This window comes from Poecilia mexicana, unplaced genomic scaffold, assembly GCF_051168715.1.
Source record: "Poecilia mexicana isolate PSO_F unplaced genomic scaffold, ASM5116871v1 scaffold_22, whole genome shotgun sequence".
In the NCBI taxonomy this organism is placed as follows: Eukaryota; Metazoa; Chordata; class Actinopteri; order Cyprinodontiformes; family Poeciliidae; genus Poecilia; species Poecilia mexicana.
Genome location: NW_028263391.1, coordinates 25,418,153 through 25,440,470, shown reverse-complemented (window position 1 = coordinate 25,440,470; position 22,318 = coordinate 25,418,153). Strand labels below are relative to the sequence as shown.

Here is a 22,318-nt window from a genome sequence, read left to right as displayed (position 1 = left end):
TCCAGATGAAATCTGATCTGTTGGCTAAACATGTTTTGTCGTCTGTGTTTTCATCAGTATAAAGGCAAAAAGCTGGGCCATGTTTTCCTGCCAACAACGCCTCTGCTTGTTTAATTTAATCCTTTATTGTCTAATAAAATACATTCAAATGACAGAAATGGAAAGTATTTGTGTTTATCTGTGACTGGGTCACTGACTCGTGCCTCACCTCAGAAAGAAAAAGGGGAAGTTTCTCTTTAGGTGTAAAAAACAGGCAGATATCTTGATTTCTCATTCAGAAGATCCATTAGAATCATCCAGTTGCCATTTTATTCAAAAATGCATCCTGTGATTGTTTCTTTCTCATTCTGACCCGACTGGATTGGTATTTTACTGGGAAGAACAGGCGCTGATTGGAGTCGGGCCGGCGCTGATTTCCAGCAGGTCATGAATACATTCCTCACACCACCAGTTCATGTAGCCAACACAAATGTGCAGAGTTCAAAACGAAAGTTTCCTCTTTCAAACTTTAAATTCCCAAGTTTCATTAGAGGTTCCTAATTATGTGGATCGATTTCAAAAAGCCAGATTTGTTGGTGGTCCAGAGAAACCAGCTGCAGAAAGATGAGCGACAGATAATCTGCTGCACAGACCTTTTCCTGGATGACATTATAGCATTCACATTTGGAAATATGTGCCTCCCCCTCCTTCCTGATTTGCATTTCTTCATTCTGAGAGATGAAAAGAGAGAGACAGAAATGGGAAATGAATGAAAAAGCTGATTTAGTATGCAAGCGCCACAACATCACAATGGGGAAAAGCTAAATTGAAATGTCATTTTGTATTCATGATGAAGCTGTAATAAGCTTGTGTGTGCCGTGTTGCTGAGCATGATGGGTGTTTAGTTTGTGGACGTGTGACAGGAGGAAAGAGTGAGGCTGTTTTCTACCTGTGGAGCAACAGTTTCACACTAACAGACGAAACGTTCACACAGAAATCATTTCAGCAACAAGGCGGTTCAGAGTGCTTTACATTATGAAAACATAAAACATAAAAAAACATCATAAAACATCATAAAACATCATAAAACATCATAAAACATAATAAAACATTATAAAACATAAAACATCAAAAAACATCATAAAACATCATAAAACATTATAAAACATCATTAAACATTATAAAACATCATAAAACATAAAACATTATAAAACATTATAAAACATTATAAAACATCATAAAACATCATAAAACATTATAAAACATCATAAAACATTATAAAACATTATAAAACATCATAAAACATCATAAAACATTATAAAACATCATAAAACATTATAAAACATCATAAAACATCATAAAACATTATAAAACATCATAAAACATTATAAAACATCATAAAACATCATAAAACATCATAAAACATTATAAAACATCATAAAACATAAAACATTATAAAACATTATAAAACATCATAAAACATCATAAAACATTATAAAACATCATAAAACATTATAAAACATCATAAAACATCATAAAACATCATAAAACATTATAAAACATCATAAAACATTATAAAACATTATAAAACATCATAAAACATCATAAAACATTATAAAACATCATAAAACATTATAAAACATCATAAAACATTATAAAACATTATAAAACATCATAAAACATTATAAAACATCATAAAACATTATAAAACAAAACATTATAAAACATCATAAAACATCATAAAACATCATAAAACATCATAAAACATTATAAAACATCATAAAACATTATAAAACATTATAAAACATCATAAAACATCATAAAACATCATAAAACATCATAAAACATTATAAAACATCATAAAACATAAAACATTATAAAACATCATAAAGCATCATAAAACATTATAAAACATCATAAAACATCATAAAACATCATAAAACATTATAAAACATCATAAAACATCATAAAACATCATAAAACATAAAACATTATAAAACATCATAAAACATTATAAAGCATCATAAAACATCATAAAACATCATAAAACATCATAAAACATCATAAAACATCATAAAACATTATAAAACATTATAAAACATCATAAAACATCATAAAACATCATAAAACATCATAAAACATAAAACATTATAAAACATCATAAAGCATCATAAAACATTATAAAACATCATAAAACATCATAAAACATCATAAAACATTATAAAACATCATAAAACATCATAAAACATCATAAAACATAAAACATTATAAAACATCATAAAACATTATAAAGCATCATAAAACATCATAAAACATCATAAAACATAAAACATTATAAAACATCATAAAACATTATAAAGCATCATAAAACATCATAAAACATAATAAAACATAAAACATTATAAAACATCATAAAACATTATAAAGCATCATAAAACATCATAAAACATAATAAAACATAAAACATCATAAAACATCATAAAACATAAAACATTATAAAACATCATAAAACATTATAAAGCATCATAAAACATCATAAAACATAATAAAACATAAAACATTATAAAACATCATAAAACATCATAAAGCATCATAAAACATTATAAAACATCATAAAACATCATAAAACATCATAAAACATAAAACATTATAAAACATCATAAAACATTATAAAGCATCATAAAACATCATAAAACATCATAAAACATAAAACATTATAAAACATCATAAAACATTATAAAGCATCATAAAACATCATAAAATATAATAAAGCATAAAACATTATAAAGCATCATAAAACATTATAAAGCATCATAAAACATCATAAAACATCATAAAACATAAAACATTATAAAACATCATAAAACATTATAAAGCATCATAAAACATCATAAAACATAATAAAGCATAAAACATTATAAAGCATCATAAAACATTATAAAACATCATAAAACATTATAAAACATCATAAAACATTATAAAGCATCATAAAACATCATAAAACATCATAAAACATAAAACATTATAAAACATCATAAAACATTATAAAGCATCATAAAACATCATAAAACATCATAAAACATAAAACATTATAAAACATCATAAAACATTATAAAGCATCACACACTCATCAGCTGAGAAGAATCAAACACCAAAGTCATCGATGCAGATCAAGTATATCAGTGAACGCTCCGGTCAGAAGCAACTTGGACTTAAAGGAAGTTTTAAGTTTTAACCCCCAAGTTTCAGCAGTTTTTCAGTTTTCTGGAAGTTTGTCCCAGATTTGTGGTGCATAGAAGCTGACCGCTGCTTCTCCATGTTTGGTTCTGGAACCAGAACCAGAACCAGAAGACCTGGTAGATCTCGATGAACAAACTTCTCCTCTTTGATCTCAAATCTTCAAATGTCTTCAGATTCATTCATGGAGTTTTATTATGTTAAGAGGTTTTTCACTTCAACCCTTCCAAGCACTGGCTGAGTGTTGTGACCTTTGACCTGCTACCTTCAGGTCGTTTCTCTGACCGTCATGCTCTACGTTGGACTGAATCTGCTGAGAAGATTCTGGTTTTGAGTTTGGAGATGACCTTTGACCCTCCCCAGATTAATGAGGTCATTGCTGATGTCTTTCCATCTTGGCATTGTGTTGCAGCGTTTTGCTCCAGATCTGCTGTTTGCCAGTAAAATAGAATCATTTCTCATTCAAAGCATTTATTTTTTTGCAGACTTCAGGTTTGACTTGAGTCATTTTAGAAGCAGGAATAAAACCATGAGATTTGGCTCAGCTGAGGTTGTAACCCAGAGACTTTCTGTGGGTGGCAGCAGAACGAATCAGTGGGAAATCTTTGCTTGTTGGCCCTTCCTGTGTTTGCATGTCTCCCATTTGCATATGTGGGCCGTCTCCAGGCGCCGCCGGCATCGCCTCTGATGGGCTGGCAAGCTGTCAGGCATGGACACCGTCTCTCATCCCGTGGCAGCTTGGATGAGCTCCAGATCCTGGAGATCCTGGAGTGCATAGAGTGGGTGTGGACTGGCAGGTGGGTAAACAGCACTCTGATGAAATATTAGAGGGGATTAGGAGCTAATTACACTTTCACTTGGATAGATGAGGTATTATTATTTTCACAACTCCTATTTCTACTCAGGTTTTTACTTATTTTTAAAAGACAAAGTCATTTTGGACTTTAGTTAAACCATCTTAGTAGCATTTCTTGCCACTTATTTAATGTCTTAACCACTGGGGAAAATGAAGAAAAGAAGAAATGCCCAACAATACTTCCAATTTTAATTCAGTTTATTCGTATAGTGCCATTTTACAACAAATGGTCAATAACACATTCATTTCAGGTGTACTGGTCATTAGCCAGGGTACAAAGCTCAATTTATTATTCAAATTAGTTTAAAAAGTTTATATCTAAGGAAACCCAACAGATGAATTGATTGGTCCTGACCAGCAGGGGGCAGCTTTTGAAAACAACCTTTAAGAAGGTATTTAAAAGACTTTTCATTAAGTCCACATTTCTGGATTAAAAAGATACTTTTTATTGCTCTGATTAAATATTGTGATGTTACATGGATTATCTTTGTGAGCTGAAACAGAAAATAATCAAAATAAAACAAACAAAGGCTTGAAATCACCTGTCATCATTATGTAACTATTGTCCTTTGATTTTAACACATTACTGCTTCCCTTTTCATTGTTTTACATGTTTTTATCTATGGAGGACTCATCTTGCCATAATTTAGACTGAAGACAGAAATAAATGAATGATTTATTAAAATCATTGCAGGGTTAAAATGCCATTTGGATAATGAATTAATGTGCCATTGATTGCAAAAAGAGAGGTGTATTTAATAGTTCATTTTTAAGTTTTGTAAAAAAATTTCTGTCCTTTTCTGTAATTTTTTAAACTGAAACTAAATTTATACTGATAGTTTTCATACATGTTTTAAATTTTTTCTTATTTTATTAAAACCCATTTTTCTTCCATACTTATTAACACACAAATCTATTTAAAACAATTTTCCCAAAATAAACTTTTTTCAAATGATTACTGTTCTTTTGTTTCTTAAAAACTGACATGTCCTTTTCCTCTTGTATGTTTCTGTTTTCTTTTTACCAAAAAGATTTTCCTGAGCCCATTTATTTCCATTTGAGTGGAGAAAATAAATGGGTAGTTACTGAATTTCCTTTGCAAAAGTAAAAAATATTGCATTGAAATGAGAACAATTTGGTGTTTGTGGTTAAACATGGATGAGCAGAATTATTCTTTTCTCTCTGTAAAGCGATGAAAACAAAGTCACCCAAAAATGGTCTGTTTTCTTCTCCAAACAGGAATCAGTCTAAAACAGCAGCATTTCATGGAAACAAACAAAAAACCCGAGTTGTGCTTTGAAAAGAAGTGCAAGTTTTCCTTTTTCATGATGCTAAGCCTCAGATTTTTGTGAATTGAAATGGATTTTACAGCAGCTGCCTTGAAGATCATTTCACTGGTTTTATGAAACGACAAGTTTAGCACCATGGGATATGTTATAAAACAATATTAAAAAGGCCAAACTCTTTAAATGTTTGAAAAAAGTGGCATGTGGACAGATTAGTACAACACAACCTCTTGATGAATATTCCTTCTCCTTCACACATTGCAGAAATCGGCCATTTCTTCTGCAGATGAAAAAATGATGGAAAACCTTTTTTCTATTCTTAATTAGCTTCCTGGACTTTTATTGAAGAAATATTCTCCTTCAAGATACACTTACCTAGCGTTAGAATAAATGTAATGCACATTATGTAGGAGTTAAAAAAAATAAATCAGAAATGCCATAATTTAAGTGGGGGTACGGTTAGCCCAGTCGAAGAGCCCTCTAGTGGCGAAATGTGGCATAAAAAATTGTAAACGCATCTTATAAAAAAAAAAAAAAACTGCAAACATTTTCTAACAAGACAAAATCGATATTTGGTGCAAAAATAATAGCAGCCATAAATATTTTTAAAAAATCTCAAATTTGATTAAATAAAATCACAGAAAAAAAATTTCCCACAGGGAGTGAATGTTCACGGCGAACAGTTCAGACGTTTGGTGAACGTCAGATCCGAACATAAAAGATTCACTTGCTGGCTGTAAGCCCACGTTTCTGTATTAAATATGTTTTGAATTGTCTGATGTAATATTCTAAATTTAAATGTCATATTTCCATTACTTGTAAATCCATCATAATTAACAGGAATAAAGGCAAACAAACAATCAATTTATGTTTAAATTAAACAGATTTCAATTAGTGATACATTTTCTGAAATAAATGGGCTTTTTAGTAGAAGGAGACAGAAAGGAATTAATAAAAATTTAATATCATTTTATAATTGAAAATATTTTCAGATTAAAGTAAAATAAATAGTCAAATCATGTTTTTTTATGTCATACAAATCAAATAGAGATAATCTAATTAACATAGTAATTTACTAACTTAGTTAAAGTATTATTAGTTTAGATTTTCCCCTTTAATTGCCAGTCCAGAAACCAGCCCAGTTGGTGGCGGTGGTGCACCTGGAGAATCGGGATTTTATGAGGTCGCTGCAATTATGCATCTGTGGTTGGTTGTTTTTACCTGGTGAAGTTATTGAATTTATTTCTGTGTTTCAGCGGATCTTCTAAACAGAGCGGCAGAAAAATAAGCATCTGTCGGCCTCAGCGGCGCTTGGTTTGGCTGCTGGACTCCATGAAACATCTGAGAAACGGAAATGACGTCAAGAATCAGCAGCAGCCCGAAGATGGACGTTAAGAGGATCTCAAGTCATCCTAAGGTAGGAGAAACGACTCTAGCTGCTGACCGAGAAGACGACTCAAGGGAAGAGCCGCTGCGGATGGTTGCTAAATCATTTACAAGCCAGACACTCATTTAGGAGCTGAATGAGCTCAGAAGGAAGCTGCTGCCATTGAAAATATTCTGCTTGGCGGTTTCCTGCGCTGTTTGCGCTGTGGTCATGTGATCTGCGGATGTTTTGATGCAACAAACATGGTGAAATCTGAAGCTCAAGGTTGAAAACCAGCGTCGTCTTACAGTGGAAAGCAGAAAGTAAACATGGCTGCCTGGGCTTCTGCAAATGGAGTTCAACAGCAGCCGGAGGGGGATGTTCACTCTACAAAGTGATTCAGAGGCTTGGCAAGTATAACTTTCATAAACTTGTTTGAAATATCTAAATATTAGGCGACCATTTAATGTACCTGTACTGATAAATATAAGTATTCAACCAATGTTTTGAGGTTAACAAAGTCTTTCATTTAGATTTTTAAAGAAATTTAAATCTAAATTCTACTTAAATCACAATTCTTTTTTCTACAACTATCTAATATTTTGATGAAATTGAGTTGCAGTATTTGAGAAACAGGTATCCAAACTTATTGGTGTCGTCTTCGACCTTTGTCAATAGTTCAAACTACTAAATTTAATGTTAAACTTGAGAACGATTATTTTTGGTGCTGGAAGAACGCAAAGCCTCGTGGGATTTATCTTTTCTGCCTGATGACTGTTGGACAGATTCAAACTCACTGGAGTCATCTGCTGAAGCTGCAGGTCAAAGGTCACAGAGGTAATGTTCATGTTGTCTGATTCACCATCTGACTTTCACAATGTAATCTTCTCAAACAGTTGTATCCCAGCTTTTATTTTGAAATTTATTGCTTTCTTCACATACCAGTTTGTTGTTTTTACTTCTGAATCAATTATAGAAAATTAGAAACTTAAAGAAAACCTAACATGATACTTTGTTCTATAATGTTCCTATTTTTTCTCAGCTATATCTTATTGCAACCTGTCGTGACACAACAGAGCTTTTGTTTATCTGTAAATACATGTTTTATTGGGTTAAAGTGGTAAATATAATCTGTCTTCCAATGTAAAATGCATCTTTAAAGTCTATTGTTGGACCTTTTTATGAGGCTTGTGCGAAATGCATGATGTGGCTTTAAGTTCTTCAAGCTAAGTATTTTAATTATTTTTTTATATCAAATGAACAATTTAGAAACGATGTAAAGCTACTTTCAACTCCAGTTAGTTACCCTAAATTAGCACAGGAATCTAATATTTACTAATTTTCCTTACAGGAGCTCTAATGCAATGGAGGAAGGATGAACTGGACATTCCAGCCAATAGGATGATCATCATGAAAACGTTGCCCTACAAACTTGGTGGCAGAGCATCGCATTAAAGATTTGTTTATGGTGAAGGATAACAGTTAGAGCTCACGGTGGAGAATTTAAAGCCTTGTCCTTTACCAAGAAAAACGGGTGTCCTACTATGTGTAAGTGACATACTTACACATATGAAAACCATCAGAAGCTCAACAGGAGGAAGCAGCTGCCTTTGATTTTCAAAGTAAAAGTTCAGTTTGAGCTATGGATTCATAAATCATGTTCTCTTTTGTTGCTGGTGTTGCCATTCACTGTTTACCTCCCAGGCTGCAGAAACGCTGCGTCTCTAATTGTGTTGTGTGTTTGAGGCTCTCGGTGTAAATGCCAGCTGCATCATTCAAAATGAAGGCCAGACTTTTACACCGACCTTTAGACCCTCATCAACCTACGTCTAACCACACACACAAACGTCTGGCAGCCTGTAATCCTCCTCGGCCGTTTCTACCTCAGTTTAACCTGGAGGTAAATATCACTCGTCTGCTGCCAGATCTCCCTCGTTCTCACCTTCTGTCTCTGTTCACTTCATTAAAATTCTGTCTCAGCAATGCTAACACATCATCCAATCCACCAGAATCACCACCTTTCATAGCTACCAGCAGGACGTTTTGCTGACCATTAAAACAAAAACTATTAAACTACAACATTTTTATTTGTATCAGACTTTATGTTAAATAAAAAGCTTTGCCTCAAATCAAATTGAAACTTGGGAAAAAACCCTGTGAATCCCAGGATTTTGTGCCACCTTTGTCTGAGTGATGTTTAATTTATGCTTCCTTAACACTCTGAAACAGTTTAACCTGTAAATGTAACGTGTTTAAATGGGTTAGTGAAGGGCTGCAGAGTTGCAATGAAACAGGACTAAAAACCTCTGCAGCTTTGAACATGCAGATAATTTGAAATGCTGCCACTAATTCACCACACAATTAAAAGCTTCTTTAGTTGTTTTGATTATTTCAAATTAAATCCCTTGAAAGTCAGATGCACCCTGAAATTAATATATTCACTGGTTGAATGCCTGTTTTCTGGTTTTGTTCAACTGTATCACTATTGTGTTGGGGAATAATTGTAATCCATTAGAATTGTTATTAAGAAGTTACTTTAATGCTCAGAGTGCTGCAGCCTCTGCGCTCAGATATTACAGCTCAGGCTTGTAGTAGGACAGCTGCCCGGCTATTAATCAGCCGCCCGGCAAGAAATTATTACATTCATGATTTGAAATAAACAAATTAGTCAGAATAATTTTACATTAATCCACAAAATCAATAAATTCTGTTTCATATTCAAAGTAAGCCTCTATAATTAGAAAAGAAAAGCTGGCTGACCTGCTGAGTGAACATAGAAGATCGCTCAACAGTGAAACTGCAGCTGATGACAACCTGAAGTCAACGTTTCATGAAGACCCCACATAGTTCTTTACTTCTGGTAGATTCTGAGAAAAAGAACTGATTCCTACTCTGAACAGTCGGTGGAAAACATTGATTACCATAACATCAAACTCTTATAACTACTGAAGACATTTTTGCATATTTTGCTATTTAACGGTTTGTCTTGAGGAGCTCCAGCTGTTGGACACTGGAAGGCCTTTTTACCATCACCCTAATCTTTAGCTTGCTGCACAAATGGTTAGATGGAAGACGGCAGACTGTCGCTCCAAAACTGTTAGTCAGAAGAAACGTGGGGCTAAAAGTTGACCAGATGCGTAAAAAATGAAATTTCATGTTGGAACCATCCAAACTCATCGTTGAGTTTTCTACAGCTAAACCTCATTGTTCCTGGGCAGGATGTACAGCAGAGACTCCTCTAAGAACATTGTACAGGCAAGTAGTGAAAGTCACAACACAGATTTTAACCACATGGTTCAAGATTTCGCTAAACAAACCCATTTCACCCAGTTCATCCACTGCATCCAGTCCAGATCCTGGAACAAGGCCTCTCTGTTTCTGTCCTGACAGGAATGGGACGCTAACATTTAAGTTTCTTACTGAACACCGTCCAGCTACCATAGCTTATCAACGATGCCTCAGAGGAAAATAAGATCTTGACATCAGTGAGCTTTGATATGATTGGTTTTTCCTGACGTTTTGAAGAAATCAATAATGAAATGTCTAATTTAGTACTCCTGCTTGTTTTATTGCACTTTTCCATAACAGCCTGATGGAAAAAGTAAAGTGGATTTTACCCAACGTGACGCATGTTGTTCTCCTAGTTAATAGAAAACAGAACTAAATGCAGCTATACTTCACTCGGCTCAATAACACGTTTTGTTGCCACATGTGCAAGCAAACGATGTCTGGAAGGCCTGCCATGTGTTGTTGCTCTGAAAAATGTTGCTACTGTAATGGCTGAGGCCTGAAATGCATCCTGGGTGATTGGTATCACAGGCTTCATGCACACACAGGCAAACAGTCAGACTGATCTGCTTTGTGAAACTGATTTTAGGATCTGCAGTCATTTCTCTCGCATGATATAAAAGTTATTTTAATGTCATTGCAGAAAAGTCAATGAATGGCTGTAAATCTGTCATTTATTGTTTGTGAGAGATGTCCATGTTTGTTTTTGCCAAACAAAATCCGTAGTAGAATAATTCGGCCCTGGCTGGATCCACACAGGGTGAGGCAGCGATGGAGGCTTTGGGAACCCTTCAACCAAGAAAAATCTTTTTCATGTTCACAAGATGAAATCGCTTCAGTAACTGAGGGAAATGTGAGTTTATTCTACCTAAAATCATCACAGTGGGATAAACTAGAAAAATCTTTTGTCACATTGGTGAAATTCAGCTGTAATGGCAGCAAAGTGACAAAGCATGTAGACTCTAACTAAATATATAAACTGGACAGTAAAACTAAATTATAACAAAGTTTGATTAAGTTGGAAACCCAGACGTATCCTTTCTTCCAAGATAAAGTACCAAACTGTTTTTATGTGGTAATTCTAAAAAAGGAGAATTTTACTATTTATTTCAGAAGCTCCTCTGTACTGATTATTTCCAAACTTTTATTTCTGTTCATTTTGATGATTTTCTTTGTTTTGCTAATGTAAACACTGTTAAGGTTGACCAGTGAAATTAAAATGTTTATTAAAACGTATTAATTTATTCACCAGTCACCTAAAGGATGTCAGGTTTTAAGCAACTATTCTACTGTCTTTATTACGACTTTCTGAATCATAAATTTGTTCTTGTGATGCAGTAAAACTAACTGTTTTGGTGTCTGAACATCTGTGGTGTGGCTGTTTTCCAGCTCATAAAGCTGATCTCCCATGGCCACAGATGGATGAGAAGTAAACTGTGAAATTCAAGAGTTAAGACAATAAAGTGGTGGGAAAATCCCGACTCAGCCTTTTTCTTGTCAGGAGTTCATGTGAAGAACAAACGATGTAAATCTAACACAGAGCCGCCTTTTCTGCACTGGGAAGGTTTAATCTTTTTTAAATTTACTTTTCTGAATCAAGGAGCCTCAGACAGACGAGAATGAAGTGAAAACTAATACTTTCAGTTCTGGGAAAATGGATCAAGATTTCAGATCTTTCATTTTTTTAATTAGAAATGAGACAAAAATGAAAATGTTTTAATGGAGCTAACATAATGCATGTCAAACACGTTTTTATTTTTAATATTTTGCTGAATGATGGGGCTTCTTTTGCAGATTGGCTTTCTGAGACATTTTCCAGAATCTTCCATCTCCATCCTGGATGGTGGGCTTGTACAAAAATGTAAAAGAAATATTATAAAATAAATGTTTGGATTACATTTCATTAAAACAGGATGTTTGATTCAGATCTTTCTGAATAATCAGAGGTAAATCTTTTAATAGCTGTGCAGCTTTTCACCTGTTTTACAGGCTTTGTCCAGATTATAATTAATATAATATTGTCCAGATAACAGAACAAGCATGTTGTAAAACGATTCTTTCCAATGTATTATCTTCTGTTTGATCAGCTACATGATGAAGGAGCTCAGGGCCACACATGTGGACTCTAACACACTCAGACTCCCCGCCTGCAGCAGCTTTTCTGGGTTTTTGTACATCAAAACTCCTCCCAGCAGTTTCTGAGGATATCGGAATCAGGAAACCAGTGTAGGGCTCCCGAGAGATTAACTACATGATATAAAATCACGGAAACACACACACACACACACACAGACACACACACACAAAGCTAGTCTACAGTTTTTAGCTGCTTCGTCTTTCTGCACAGCACCTTAATATTTAATGGACGTCAGTCCACTTTTTCCCTCCTTTCCGTCATTTCCTTTTCTACTATAGTTCTCAGCTTCTCAGCCTTTTCTGCCTTTTGGGCCCCTGAGAGATCTCTAGATCTTCTTTCTGTATTGTTTTAGTTGAATTTCTTTTGCTTGGAGGCACAAAGAAAAAAAATCAGATTTATTTTTACTTCTTCACAGCTTTCCTGGAACAAATGCTGATTCTCTGATGTTTGTCTGCAGCTTTTGGATGCATAAGGCATTTAGTTTCACTTTTAAAGCCTTTCAGGAACAACTTCCAGATATTTAAGGGGGATTCAAAACATGGGATTAAGTTTTGAATTCTCAATAGGTCCTGCTTTTTGAAAATTAAGTCAATGACCTTCACAAACGGTGATGGACGACCAAGGTCCACTGGTGAGCGGGGGTATTCTGAGTAAACTTAGAAGCGCCCCCTGCTGGTGGACTGAACTTATATAGCACTTTTCCAGTCATTTTGACCACTCAAACTGCTTTACACTAGAGTCACATTCACTCATTCACCCTCACATTCAAACACCGATACACAGTTTATGAATCGCTGTATCGGTAGGCAGTTTGGGGTTAAGTGCCCACATCAACATGTGGCAGGAGGAAGCTGGAATCGAACCTACAACCTTCCGATCGCAAGACGACTACTTACCCACACATTAACAGGTCAAGGGTCATAATGCTACTGATGTTGCATCCATTGTACCGTATTTTCTGCACTATAAGGCGCACCTAAAAACCTTCAATTTCCTCAAAAGCTGACGGTGCGCCTTATAATCCGGTGCGCCTTATAGTGCGGAAAATACGGTACCCTAATCTATCCGCAAATTTCTGAAGTGTCACCAAAACAATCTGTGATTTTGATTACAAAGCAATTGTGAAATCCTGGAGGGATTGTATTAAATACATGATTAGATCACAATATTACAATGTAGATTTTCTAAACAGTAAAAGTCAGAATTAAATCACCTCAACAATTTACTGCATGTTGGAATAAGTGTCAATGTTTAGCATTATTAGCATACAGGAAACAAAGAAAGCAGATGTGGGAAACTTTAAGCCTGTGATGAAGAGTGTCTTATAAAAGCTTCGTTTCTGCCTGACATTTTAAGTCTCCTACTTTTGGGTCATTTTAACGTCTGAGAAAATGTCAAGTGGACCAGTGAGCAGACCACAATCAGGCAAAAGGTTTGAAAGTCATCTTCAGAATATTAGGTTGTTCCAGAAAAAATTATTTCTACATAAATGTTTGAAAAGGCCATCGTGGCATTTGTTTAGAGGAGCAGTAAAAACCCTCTTCCTAATAGAAACCAACATTTATCCCACAACAATAATGAATGTTACTAGGAGAAAATGTGGAAAAAACTGATACATTTAGGAGAAAGTGCCTGATTTAAACGCGTATTGTTTTCACTAGCATTTATGTGTCTTTGAAAAGATGGGATTCTAACAAACTTCCAAGTTACTGAAGTGAAAAGGTGCTTAATTATATTTTTATTACTACTTTATATAACTGGACCTTTCTGTTGCTTAACGAGACAAAGCAGGACTGCAGAAATACTGAGTAGTCGAATTAACAAGAATCAGACATTGTCAAACTTAACAGATCCAAATGTGACTTTTAGATGAGCTCAACGTTTCAGAACTTGTTTTGCTCATGTCCTGCGTCTCTACCGTTGTTTCCCTGAAGAGATCCAACTGCTGCAATCATTTCTGACAGTTAAGGGTAAAACTCATTAGAAAAGTTTAACACTAGTAACTGACTTGTTCTGCCTCAACAAAATACATTTTTATTCACAAGAATGAACCATACAGAAAAACTGAACTTAAAACTTTAACACACAGAATATCTATGAGAGGAAATACTTTCATCTTTAGATGTTAATGTTCCACAAAGAAACGTTCATTAATCATTTCTCTCCACTAATTTATAAACTTAGTGGCGAGGCTGGATTTAAATGTTTGCGGTAATTACATGGTCAGTAATTAAACTTCCAGCATTGGACATGTTTAGCACCGAGCTGCTACTTTAGGCTGGAATAGCTTCGCCAACAGTTTATTTCTGCTTGTTCGATGCAGAAGTGAACACCCAGTGGCCATGGGAAGCAGCTGTCTTCCATCGCCGTGTCCGGATGGCGCTTGTGCATCAGATTTACTGGTGTACCAGAAACATATGAACACAAAGGTTCCGGCCTGGAGCTGTGCATCCGACAATCACAATGTATGTTTTAAATAATCATCAAATGTCCATAAACTCTCCACTCAGTCTTGTTGAAAGCCTCCCAGATGAATATAAGCTGTGCACTGAGTACTTCAGACAGTATGGCTGCATGAACGTTTTGTATGTCTTGACTTCAAGTCTGGCTGCTATTGCAGCACTAAATGAGTAATTATGACAGAGAAACCATGCAGCCATGCACCAGCAGAGCTTTCAAACTGCTGCTTCTCCTCCGTTCATCAGGAGCTTCCTGGACTCCATTGCATTCTAGACTGGGTGACTGAGGTCTACATACTTCTGTTTTCTTGTTGCTGGTTCCACATATTCTCTTCTCCTCTTATGTCCAGCTAATCTTTCTTGTGTTGAGCCAGAAACACCAGTCCCACTGTGCTGCTCCTGTTCCCTGCCTCCCTTTAATCCATCTGCAACAGCAAAAAACTGACATTGTAAAGTTGCTCCCAGCTGGCCTCCTACTTCCCACCTTAATTACCTGTTTCAGCCCCATTGTGCAGTTCCCTCCCCGCTCACCTATCACCATTTTTTACTTATCGCTTCATTCCACACAGATCCCTCATGTCTCCTGCTGGACAACTCATATTTTCCTTTTATTTCCCCTTCACCATCATATAAACCCACCACGACCAGGATTATTGTGATATTCAGGAATCTCAACCTTTACCACTCCATGTTCAGATGACGGCTTGGTCAGAGCTCTGGGAGATGTTCGAAGTTTGGGAGTTTCGAACCCAGCCTTGCTTCAAACCTCTCTAACGTTCTTCCTGACCTGTCTGCTCTGGGCTTCATAAACCCGTCTGTTCTCTAATCTGAGGCCAGAATTACAAATCGCTATGTACGCTTTCCCCTGGATGTTTTACAAATATGTTCTTTGACTCATGTAGCCAAATTGTATTAGTGCATATTTTGCAGACATCTTCTCCTGCTCCCAGACAACCACTGATCACTTTCTTGCAGTCCAAGCATCAGGGGATGTGAAAGCAGTAAAAACCCAGCAATGACTCGCATTGTTGTTTGAATTGAATCGGTACGCTTTACATCCAATTAAACTAAGAATGTCAGGAAGTAAATTGGACAATAAAACTAATTTATGATTCCTCCATGTTTGAAACGGAGAACAAATGAGTTTGAGTCCAAGTCGAGATGTAGGCCAGAGCCCCACACCAGTATTAGCTGGTGTTGGTTTATGAACCAGGCTAGACGGTTCACCTTGCTGACAAGAAATGGAAACTAATGTCCTAAAACATAAATAAACATAACATAGAATAAAACACTAATGAGATGCATATACAGATTCAACAGAACTGGAATTTGGACCAACATAGTAACACTTTGACAGGCACATGGGTGATTTGTAGAACAAAATGTTCCTTTAGTGATTTTTCTTTTACTCCCCTCTTAAATTTCTCTTCATTGTTGGCCTCTCTTAAGGCGCCACCGTCTCCCTTTAATTGGGCGTCATTATTGAATCTTCACAAGAGTGTGATCGTCTGCGTCTCTGCACACCAGGTGCCACTGTGGTTGGTGACAGTTCTGTAATAATGAGGATGAAGCTGCAGAAATCTGCTTTCTGAGTGTAGAGCTTGGCACACTCAAGGGTTTTGCTTCTGATCCATGAATACATTTATGTAAAAGAGAAAGTTGGCAGGAGGAAAAAGTTAGTTTTTACTTACAAGATTGTCTGAGACCAAAAGAAGAACGTTACACAAGAAAAATCATCACAAGTTGACGGTTCTGACCAGTTATGATGCAAAAATTGGTACGTTATAGTCAAATTTGTTATTCATTAAATTAACTGATTTTGCACAGTGATATAAGATGTAACACATCTGAGAAATAAGAAAAACTCTTAATTAAAACAATACTTTGAGCTCTGCCTCTGAGCATGGAAACGTTTTTCTTGTACCTCAGTGAGGAAAGTTTGTCATGAGTTTCCCTCTAAATCTTGTTTGGGAATCTTATGCTGATATGACTGTTCAGATGATTTCCGAAACCAGAACTAAAATATATAAACCCTGATTTAAGATGACCCTGTCATGTCACTTGTAAAGGAGGATGCACCTGAATGCTGGTTTTAGCAGAAAATGATCCTGTTTAAGAACAGATTAAGATTGACCTGCAAAGCGGAGAATCAGCTTCTGCAGCAATAAAAGCCGTCATAAGTGCTAGAACTAGAAAACATATTTTGGATTTGTCTGAACTGCTAGCTTCACTTTGAGGAGATGCTCTTCTTTGGTTTGTGGATTTCTTTCCTCTGAAACGTTTCAGATCTTACTGTTATGATCTTTAGCTGACCTTCCAGAAAGCTTCACTAATGCATCTTCTGTTTACAGAATATTTTCTCAAAGGTTTTTCCTGAGTATCGCAGCTAGTCGGGGCTCAGAGATGCCAGTATTTACAAAGTAGGAAACAGCTAGCTCAGAAACAAACCCATCTCTTTTCCCACCAGACATGTTTGTTGATTTGATGAAATCCATGCCAGATGATTTATACGACTGTCAGAAATGGCATTCCCCCTTGCACCAGAGCAGATTTTAAAATGACCTCCGAAGTGCAGTCAACTTCCCCAGAGTCCTGATAACGACCTCATTATTTGTGTTGAAGCAGAGATGCATCTAAAAATTGCATCTCTGCTTCTTTAAGCTCTGGAATTGGTTTAGATGCTCACCTGTGTTTTGCATGGTGGGTTTCTCCCCATGATCACTAGTGATGAGATGCACACCTTCTACTAATGGAGTACCTGATCGTATCTTACTAATCATTCATGACATGAATGTTGATGAATGTCATTAATGACTTTAATGAATGTTCATCTTCTTGGCTTGTAAAAAGTGTAAGCTGTGAATCCTCCTGATTGATGGCTGCACGCTACCGCAGCCGTCTTTCCTCAAAAGGTTTACGATAAAACAATGTTTGCTTTGCCTCCTGTCTGTGCAGCCGACTGCGCAGAACCTACGACCGTTTTTACAGCATCATGCTGAACATTTTAACATCCTGCATTTGGACTCACCTGGGGAGGAGGCAGATCATTTCTAGAGCCTGTCGCATACTTCTATTAATTAGTGCGTTGTTCCAGTTGAGCTGAATGATTTAGTTTTTAATGCACAAAGTGTCATATTTATTTTATTACAGCTCTTTAATTTGACTTGATTTGGGCTCAGGCTATCTGACGAGTCTCTAAATATCCTGGTGCTGAGACAGAGCTCAGGAAGTCGGCAGTGTCTGTGAGTCTCTTCGTCTAACGTGGAACCGATAAAGCCCCGAGTCAGATCCCTGATAAAAGATAAGTACAAGATTGAGATAAGAAGTCGTGCTCCTCTAACCACAAAGGAGAAGCTGCTGATGAGGGTTAGAGAAGAGCTCAGGCTCTGCTGACACGGAGACTTGAGCTGCTCTGCTTTCCCGCCTCCTCCTGGTTTGCATCGGCAGCAGGAACCTGACAGCGCAGCTGATCTGAAGCATGTTTTCACTCACTAACTTTACATGATATTTTAGCTCAAATAAAAAAGCCTCTGCCACATGGGAGCGGTTCATTAAAACTGTGACTGACAGAGTAAAGGCAGTTACCCACACAGAGACAGGCAGCAGCGTTACCTGCTGCAACAGCAGGATAAACTGCAGAGTAAACCAGCAGCCATGTCAACATTAACCCTGCAGAACGTTTTCTTTGAGAATAAAGTCATTAGATGCTTTTCTGATTCAACCCCTTGTAACTGGGATTTCTTCACAACTGCATATACTTCTGTAGAGAAATCAGCTTGAATGTGTATTCAGGAGTGGTGGGATTGTGATGTGCTTCATTGTCAAACTTTGTTCATAATTTCAATTTCTAGCCACTGTTTACATTAAGATTTACTGCAGCTGCCTTCTGCGTCTGATGCAGAATTATGATGCATGTCTCACGTCGGTGAAATAAGGGTCAAAAAATGCGACATGACCACTTGGGTGTCAGACCACTAGGGGGAGTCGACCAGTGAACCAGACCGTCAGCAAAGTGTCCTGATTCAATGCGACGTCCAGAGAAGGTCCAGGTGTGTTATCGCTCATATCTTTTGAGACATGCAGTCTTTTACAGTATTATTGAACATCGGGATACTTGCGTAGGTAATATTACATGCTCCAGACTCCCCCTAGTGGTCTGGAGGACTTCCGTTTTGTGGAACATTTGCAGTTTTCCTTCTCACATCTCTTTTCTGTGGTTGGAACTTTTTGTTTGTGGTTGCAGTATTTTTTTGTTTTCAGAGTTTTTCTGTTGCATTTGTGTTTGAGTTTTCATCGTCTGTGTTTGGAGCGTGTTTTAACATTTGTTGAGCGTTTGCCACTGTAGTTTATGCACTTTAAACATCGTGAACTGATATTATGTAAAAACTTCTGATGATCTTCAAACATAATGAAAAGAATAAGCAAGTATCTACAGAAACCAGTTTTCAAAAGCTTCATGCTGTGACACAGACAGAAAGGAAACATTTTTAATAACAATTAACTAGAATAGTCAAATTATAGCATCATCAAAGTCTAATATTAAAACTCTGCACAGAAGAAAGGCCTCTGTTTGAACACCGTAGTAATGAATAATTATCACCAGATGCTCTCATGTTGAGCTGAGCTTTCTGATGCTGATCCGCCCTCCTAAAGATGGAAAGCTCGGAGAAACCAGGAGGATGTGAAGAGACGGCTGCAGACGCAGAGGAGGCTGAAACTGTCAATAGAGCTGAGAAGAGATTGACGGCATCAGATCTGTGTGAAGAGAGGTGAGAGAAAGGAGGGAGGGTAGCGAGCCCAAGTAATTATACCCTTACCCTCCCCTCAGCTCTTTGGTAAATAAATGAGCATCAATTACAGACGACGGCTTCCAGTTGCCCCACTGTTGAGGCGCTAATTAATTTCACCTTTTTTTCCTCCTCGCTGCTTCGTTTCAGTCCAATAGTTGCTGTTGATGTTTTTTTATTCTGTGTCTCCCATTAATAATTCTGCAGCGTCCCGTGAGTCTGGAGAAGATGGAGGGATAACCTGGAGTTTAGTCAACATAAAGCGTGTTCTGGTCTGCTGCTGTGTTTTTGGGTTTTCTTTTGACTCTGAAAGTTTTTTGTAACATAAGTTTGTAGGAAGTCGGTAATCTCTGCCTTGCTAATTTCATCTTTTAGGTCATGAGCAATAAAATTTGACAATACAATACAATTTGGCAAATAAATTGTAGAAAAAAAGCTCTGAGGATGTCAAAGTGAAAAATGAAAATTAAATTTGACTTGAAATCAGTTATTGCATAGATATCCCCCCCACATCTCATCAGTATTTAGTATTTACACCTCTGGCTGCCGTCCCAGCAGGGAGTCTGTGCAGTTTTCCTCCATTTTTCCTGCTAAAATGTTCCAGTTCTTCCCGGTTGGTGGAGATTAACTGTCTGGGCTTTGACTAAGCCACCCCAGAACCTCCACCTTGTTGTCTTCAGACCATCTTTGTATAGCTTTAGCCAAATGCTTTGGGTTGTTGTCTTGATGGAAAATAAATATCTGTGAAGCGGCCGTTCTCTGGGTGATGGACCTGCTGCTTTCAATCAATCAATCAATTAATCAAATTTTATTTGTATAGCACATTTCAGCAGCAAGGCATTTCAAAGAGCTTTACATAATTAAAATGCAAACAGCATGTGACATTGAATAAACAGTTAGAAAAAGAGATTTTGAAAAAGATTAAAAAAGATAAAAAACCCTTTTAGGACTTTAGTTGAAACGTCGTTTAACTGGGACTCCAACCCTCTGGGACTTTAGTAAAACCACCGTTTGACAGGGACTCCAACCTCTAGATTTTTAGTTGAAACGTCGTCAACTGGGACTCTAAACCCCGTAGGACTTCAGTTAAACGTCGTTTAACTGGGATGTTTTCCAGGGGGCTTTACATCATCATTGCCTCTTTTCTACAAGTCTTTGGTGAAAAACTAACAAAACCTTTCAGCAAGTTATTTAACATGTTTGCTGATATTTAACATGCTAAAGGACATAGGAGGCAGTTTTAGGTCAATCATTTTTGAACATTGTTAATCTCTATTATGATTTAAAACAAGCTTTTCCATCTTGTTGAAGTTACTTTTAAAGCGTTTCTTATTACTAGTGTAGTAAGATACTTGCAGTAGAAAAAACAAAACACAAAACTTTACGATCTCTTGGTCTTCTGGAGAGACTGGTCCTCACCTGTTTTCACCTGGTGGTGAGGTCTTTGTTGGATCCGCTGTAGTTCTGGTGGTGAGGTCTTTGTTGGTGAGGTCTTTGTTGGATCTGTTGTAGTTCTGGTGGTGAGGTCTTTGTTGGATCCGCTGTAGTTCTGGTGGTGAGGTCTTTGTTGGATCTGTTGTAGTTCTGGTGGTGAGGTCTTTGTTGGTGAGGTCTTTGTTGGATCTGTTGTAGTTCTGGTGGTGAGGTCTTTGTTGGTGAGGTCTTTGTTGGATCTGTTGTAGTTCTGGTGGTGAGGTCTTTGTTGGATCCGCTGTAGTTCTGGTGGTGAGGTCTTTGTTGGATCTGCTGTAGTTCTGGTGGTGAGGTCTTTGTTGGATCTGTTGTAGTTCTGGTGGTGAGGTCTTTGTTGGTGAGGTCTTTGTTGGATCTGTTGTAGTTCTGGTGGTGAGGTCTTTGTTGGATCCGCTGTAGTTCTGGTGGTGAGGTCTTTGTTGGATCTGCTGTAGTTCTGGTGGTGAGGTCTTTGTTGGATCTGTTGTAGTTCTGGTGGTGAGGTCTTTGTTGGATCCGCTGTAGTTCTGGTGGTGAGGTCTTTGTTGGATCCGCTGTAGTTCTGGTGGTGAGGTCTTTGTTGGTGAGGTCTTTGTTGGATCTGCTGTAGTTCTGGTGGTGAGGTCTTTGTTGGTGAGGTCTTTGTTGGATCTGCTGTAGTTCTGGTGGTGAGGTCTTTGTTGGATCTGCTGTAGTTCTGGTGGTGAGGTCTTTGTTGGATCTGCTGTAGTTCTGGTGGTGAGGTCTTTGTTGGTGAGGTCTTTGTTGGTGAGGTCTTTGTTGGTGAGGTCTTTGTTGGTGAGGTCTTTGTTGGTGAGGTCTTTGTTGGTGAGGTCTTTGTTGGTGAGGTCTTTGTTGGTGAGGTCTTTGTTGGATCTGTTGTAGTTCTGGTGGTGAGGTCTTTGTTGGTGAGGTCTTTGTTGGTGAGGTCTTTGTTGGTGAGGTCTTTGTTGGTGAGGTCTTTGTTGGTGAGGTCTTTGTTGGTGAGGTCTTTGTTGGATCCGCTGTAGTTCTGGTGGTGAGGTCTTTGTTGGTGAGGTCTTTGTTGGATCCGCTGTAGTTCTGGTGGTGGGGTCTTTGTTGGTGAGGTCTTTGTTGGATCTGCTGTAGTTTGGCTCCCAGCCTGGGATCAGTGCAGCTGAAGCTCTGTCAGGATTAAATTCTGGGATTTCTCTGGTGTTTTTAATATTATCCAGTCAGATTTCTGAGGGACGATCTGATGCAGAGTTTCAGTTACTATTTTGATGTCAGTCAGTGACATTTTAGAACCTGATTCACTTCCTGCTTGAATGCTTCTGAAATTAAACTCCTAATCAAATTCAGTCTTGATAGTGCAGCAACTTTAATTACACACATTTAGTGAGACACACAAACGGAGGGAAAGTTCTGATGTTTAACATGCTAACGGACAAATCAAACGTATTCACACATTTTAACGGTGCAGCAGGAGCTGCTGCTGCCGCCTCTAATG

At 37.0% G+C, this 22,318-nt stretch overlaps 1 protein-coding gene across 1 annotated transcript in view; it reads left to right on the top strand.

The window, feature by feature from the left end:
• Positions 1–19,352, top strand: part of LOC106911984 (semaphorin-4E-like) — a 92,527-nt gene extending 73,175 nt beyond the window's left edge. The window contains exons 15-16 of the mRNA XM_088002857.1: positions 3,883–4,013; positions 19,262–19,352. Coding sequence (XP_087858983.1) covers positions 3,883–4,013; positions 19,262–19,352 — 222 coding nt within the window. The remainder of the gene's footprint in view (positions 1–3,882; positions 4,014–19,261) is intronic.
• The last annotated feature ends 2,966 nt before the right edge of the window (positions 19,353–22,318 follow it).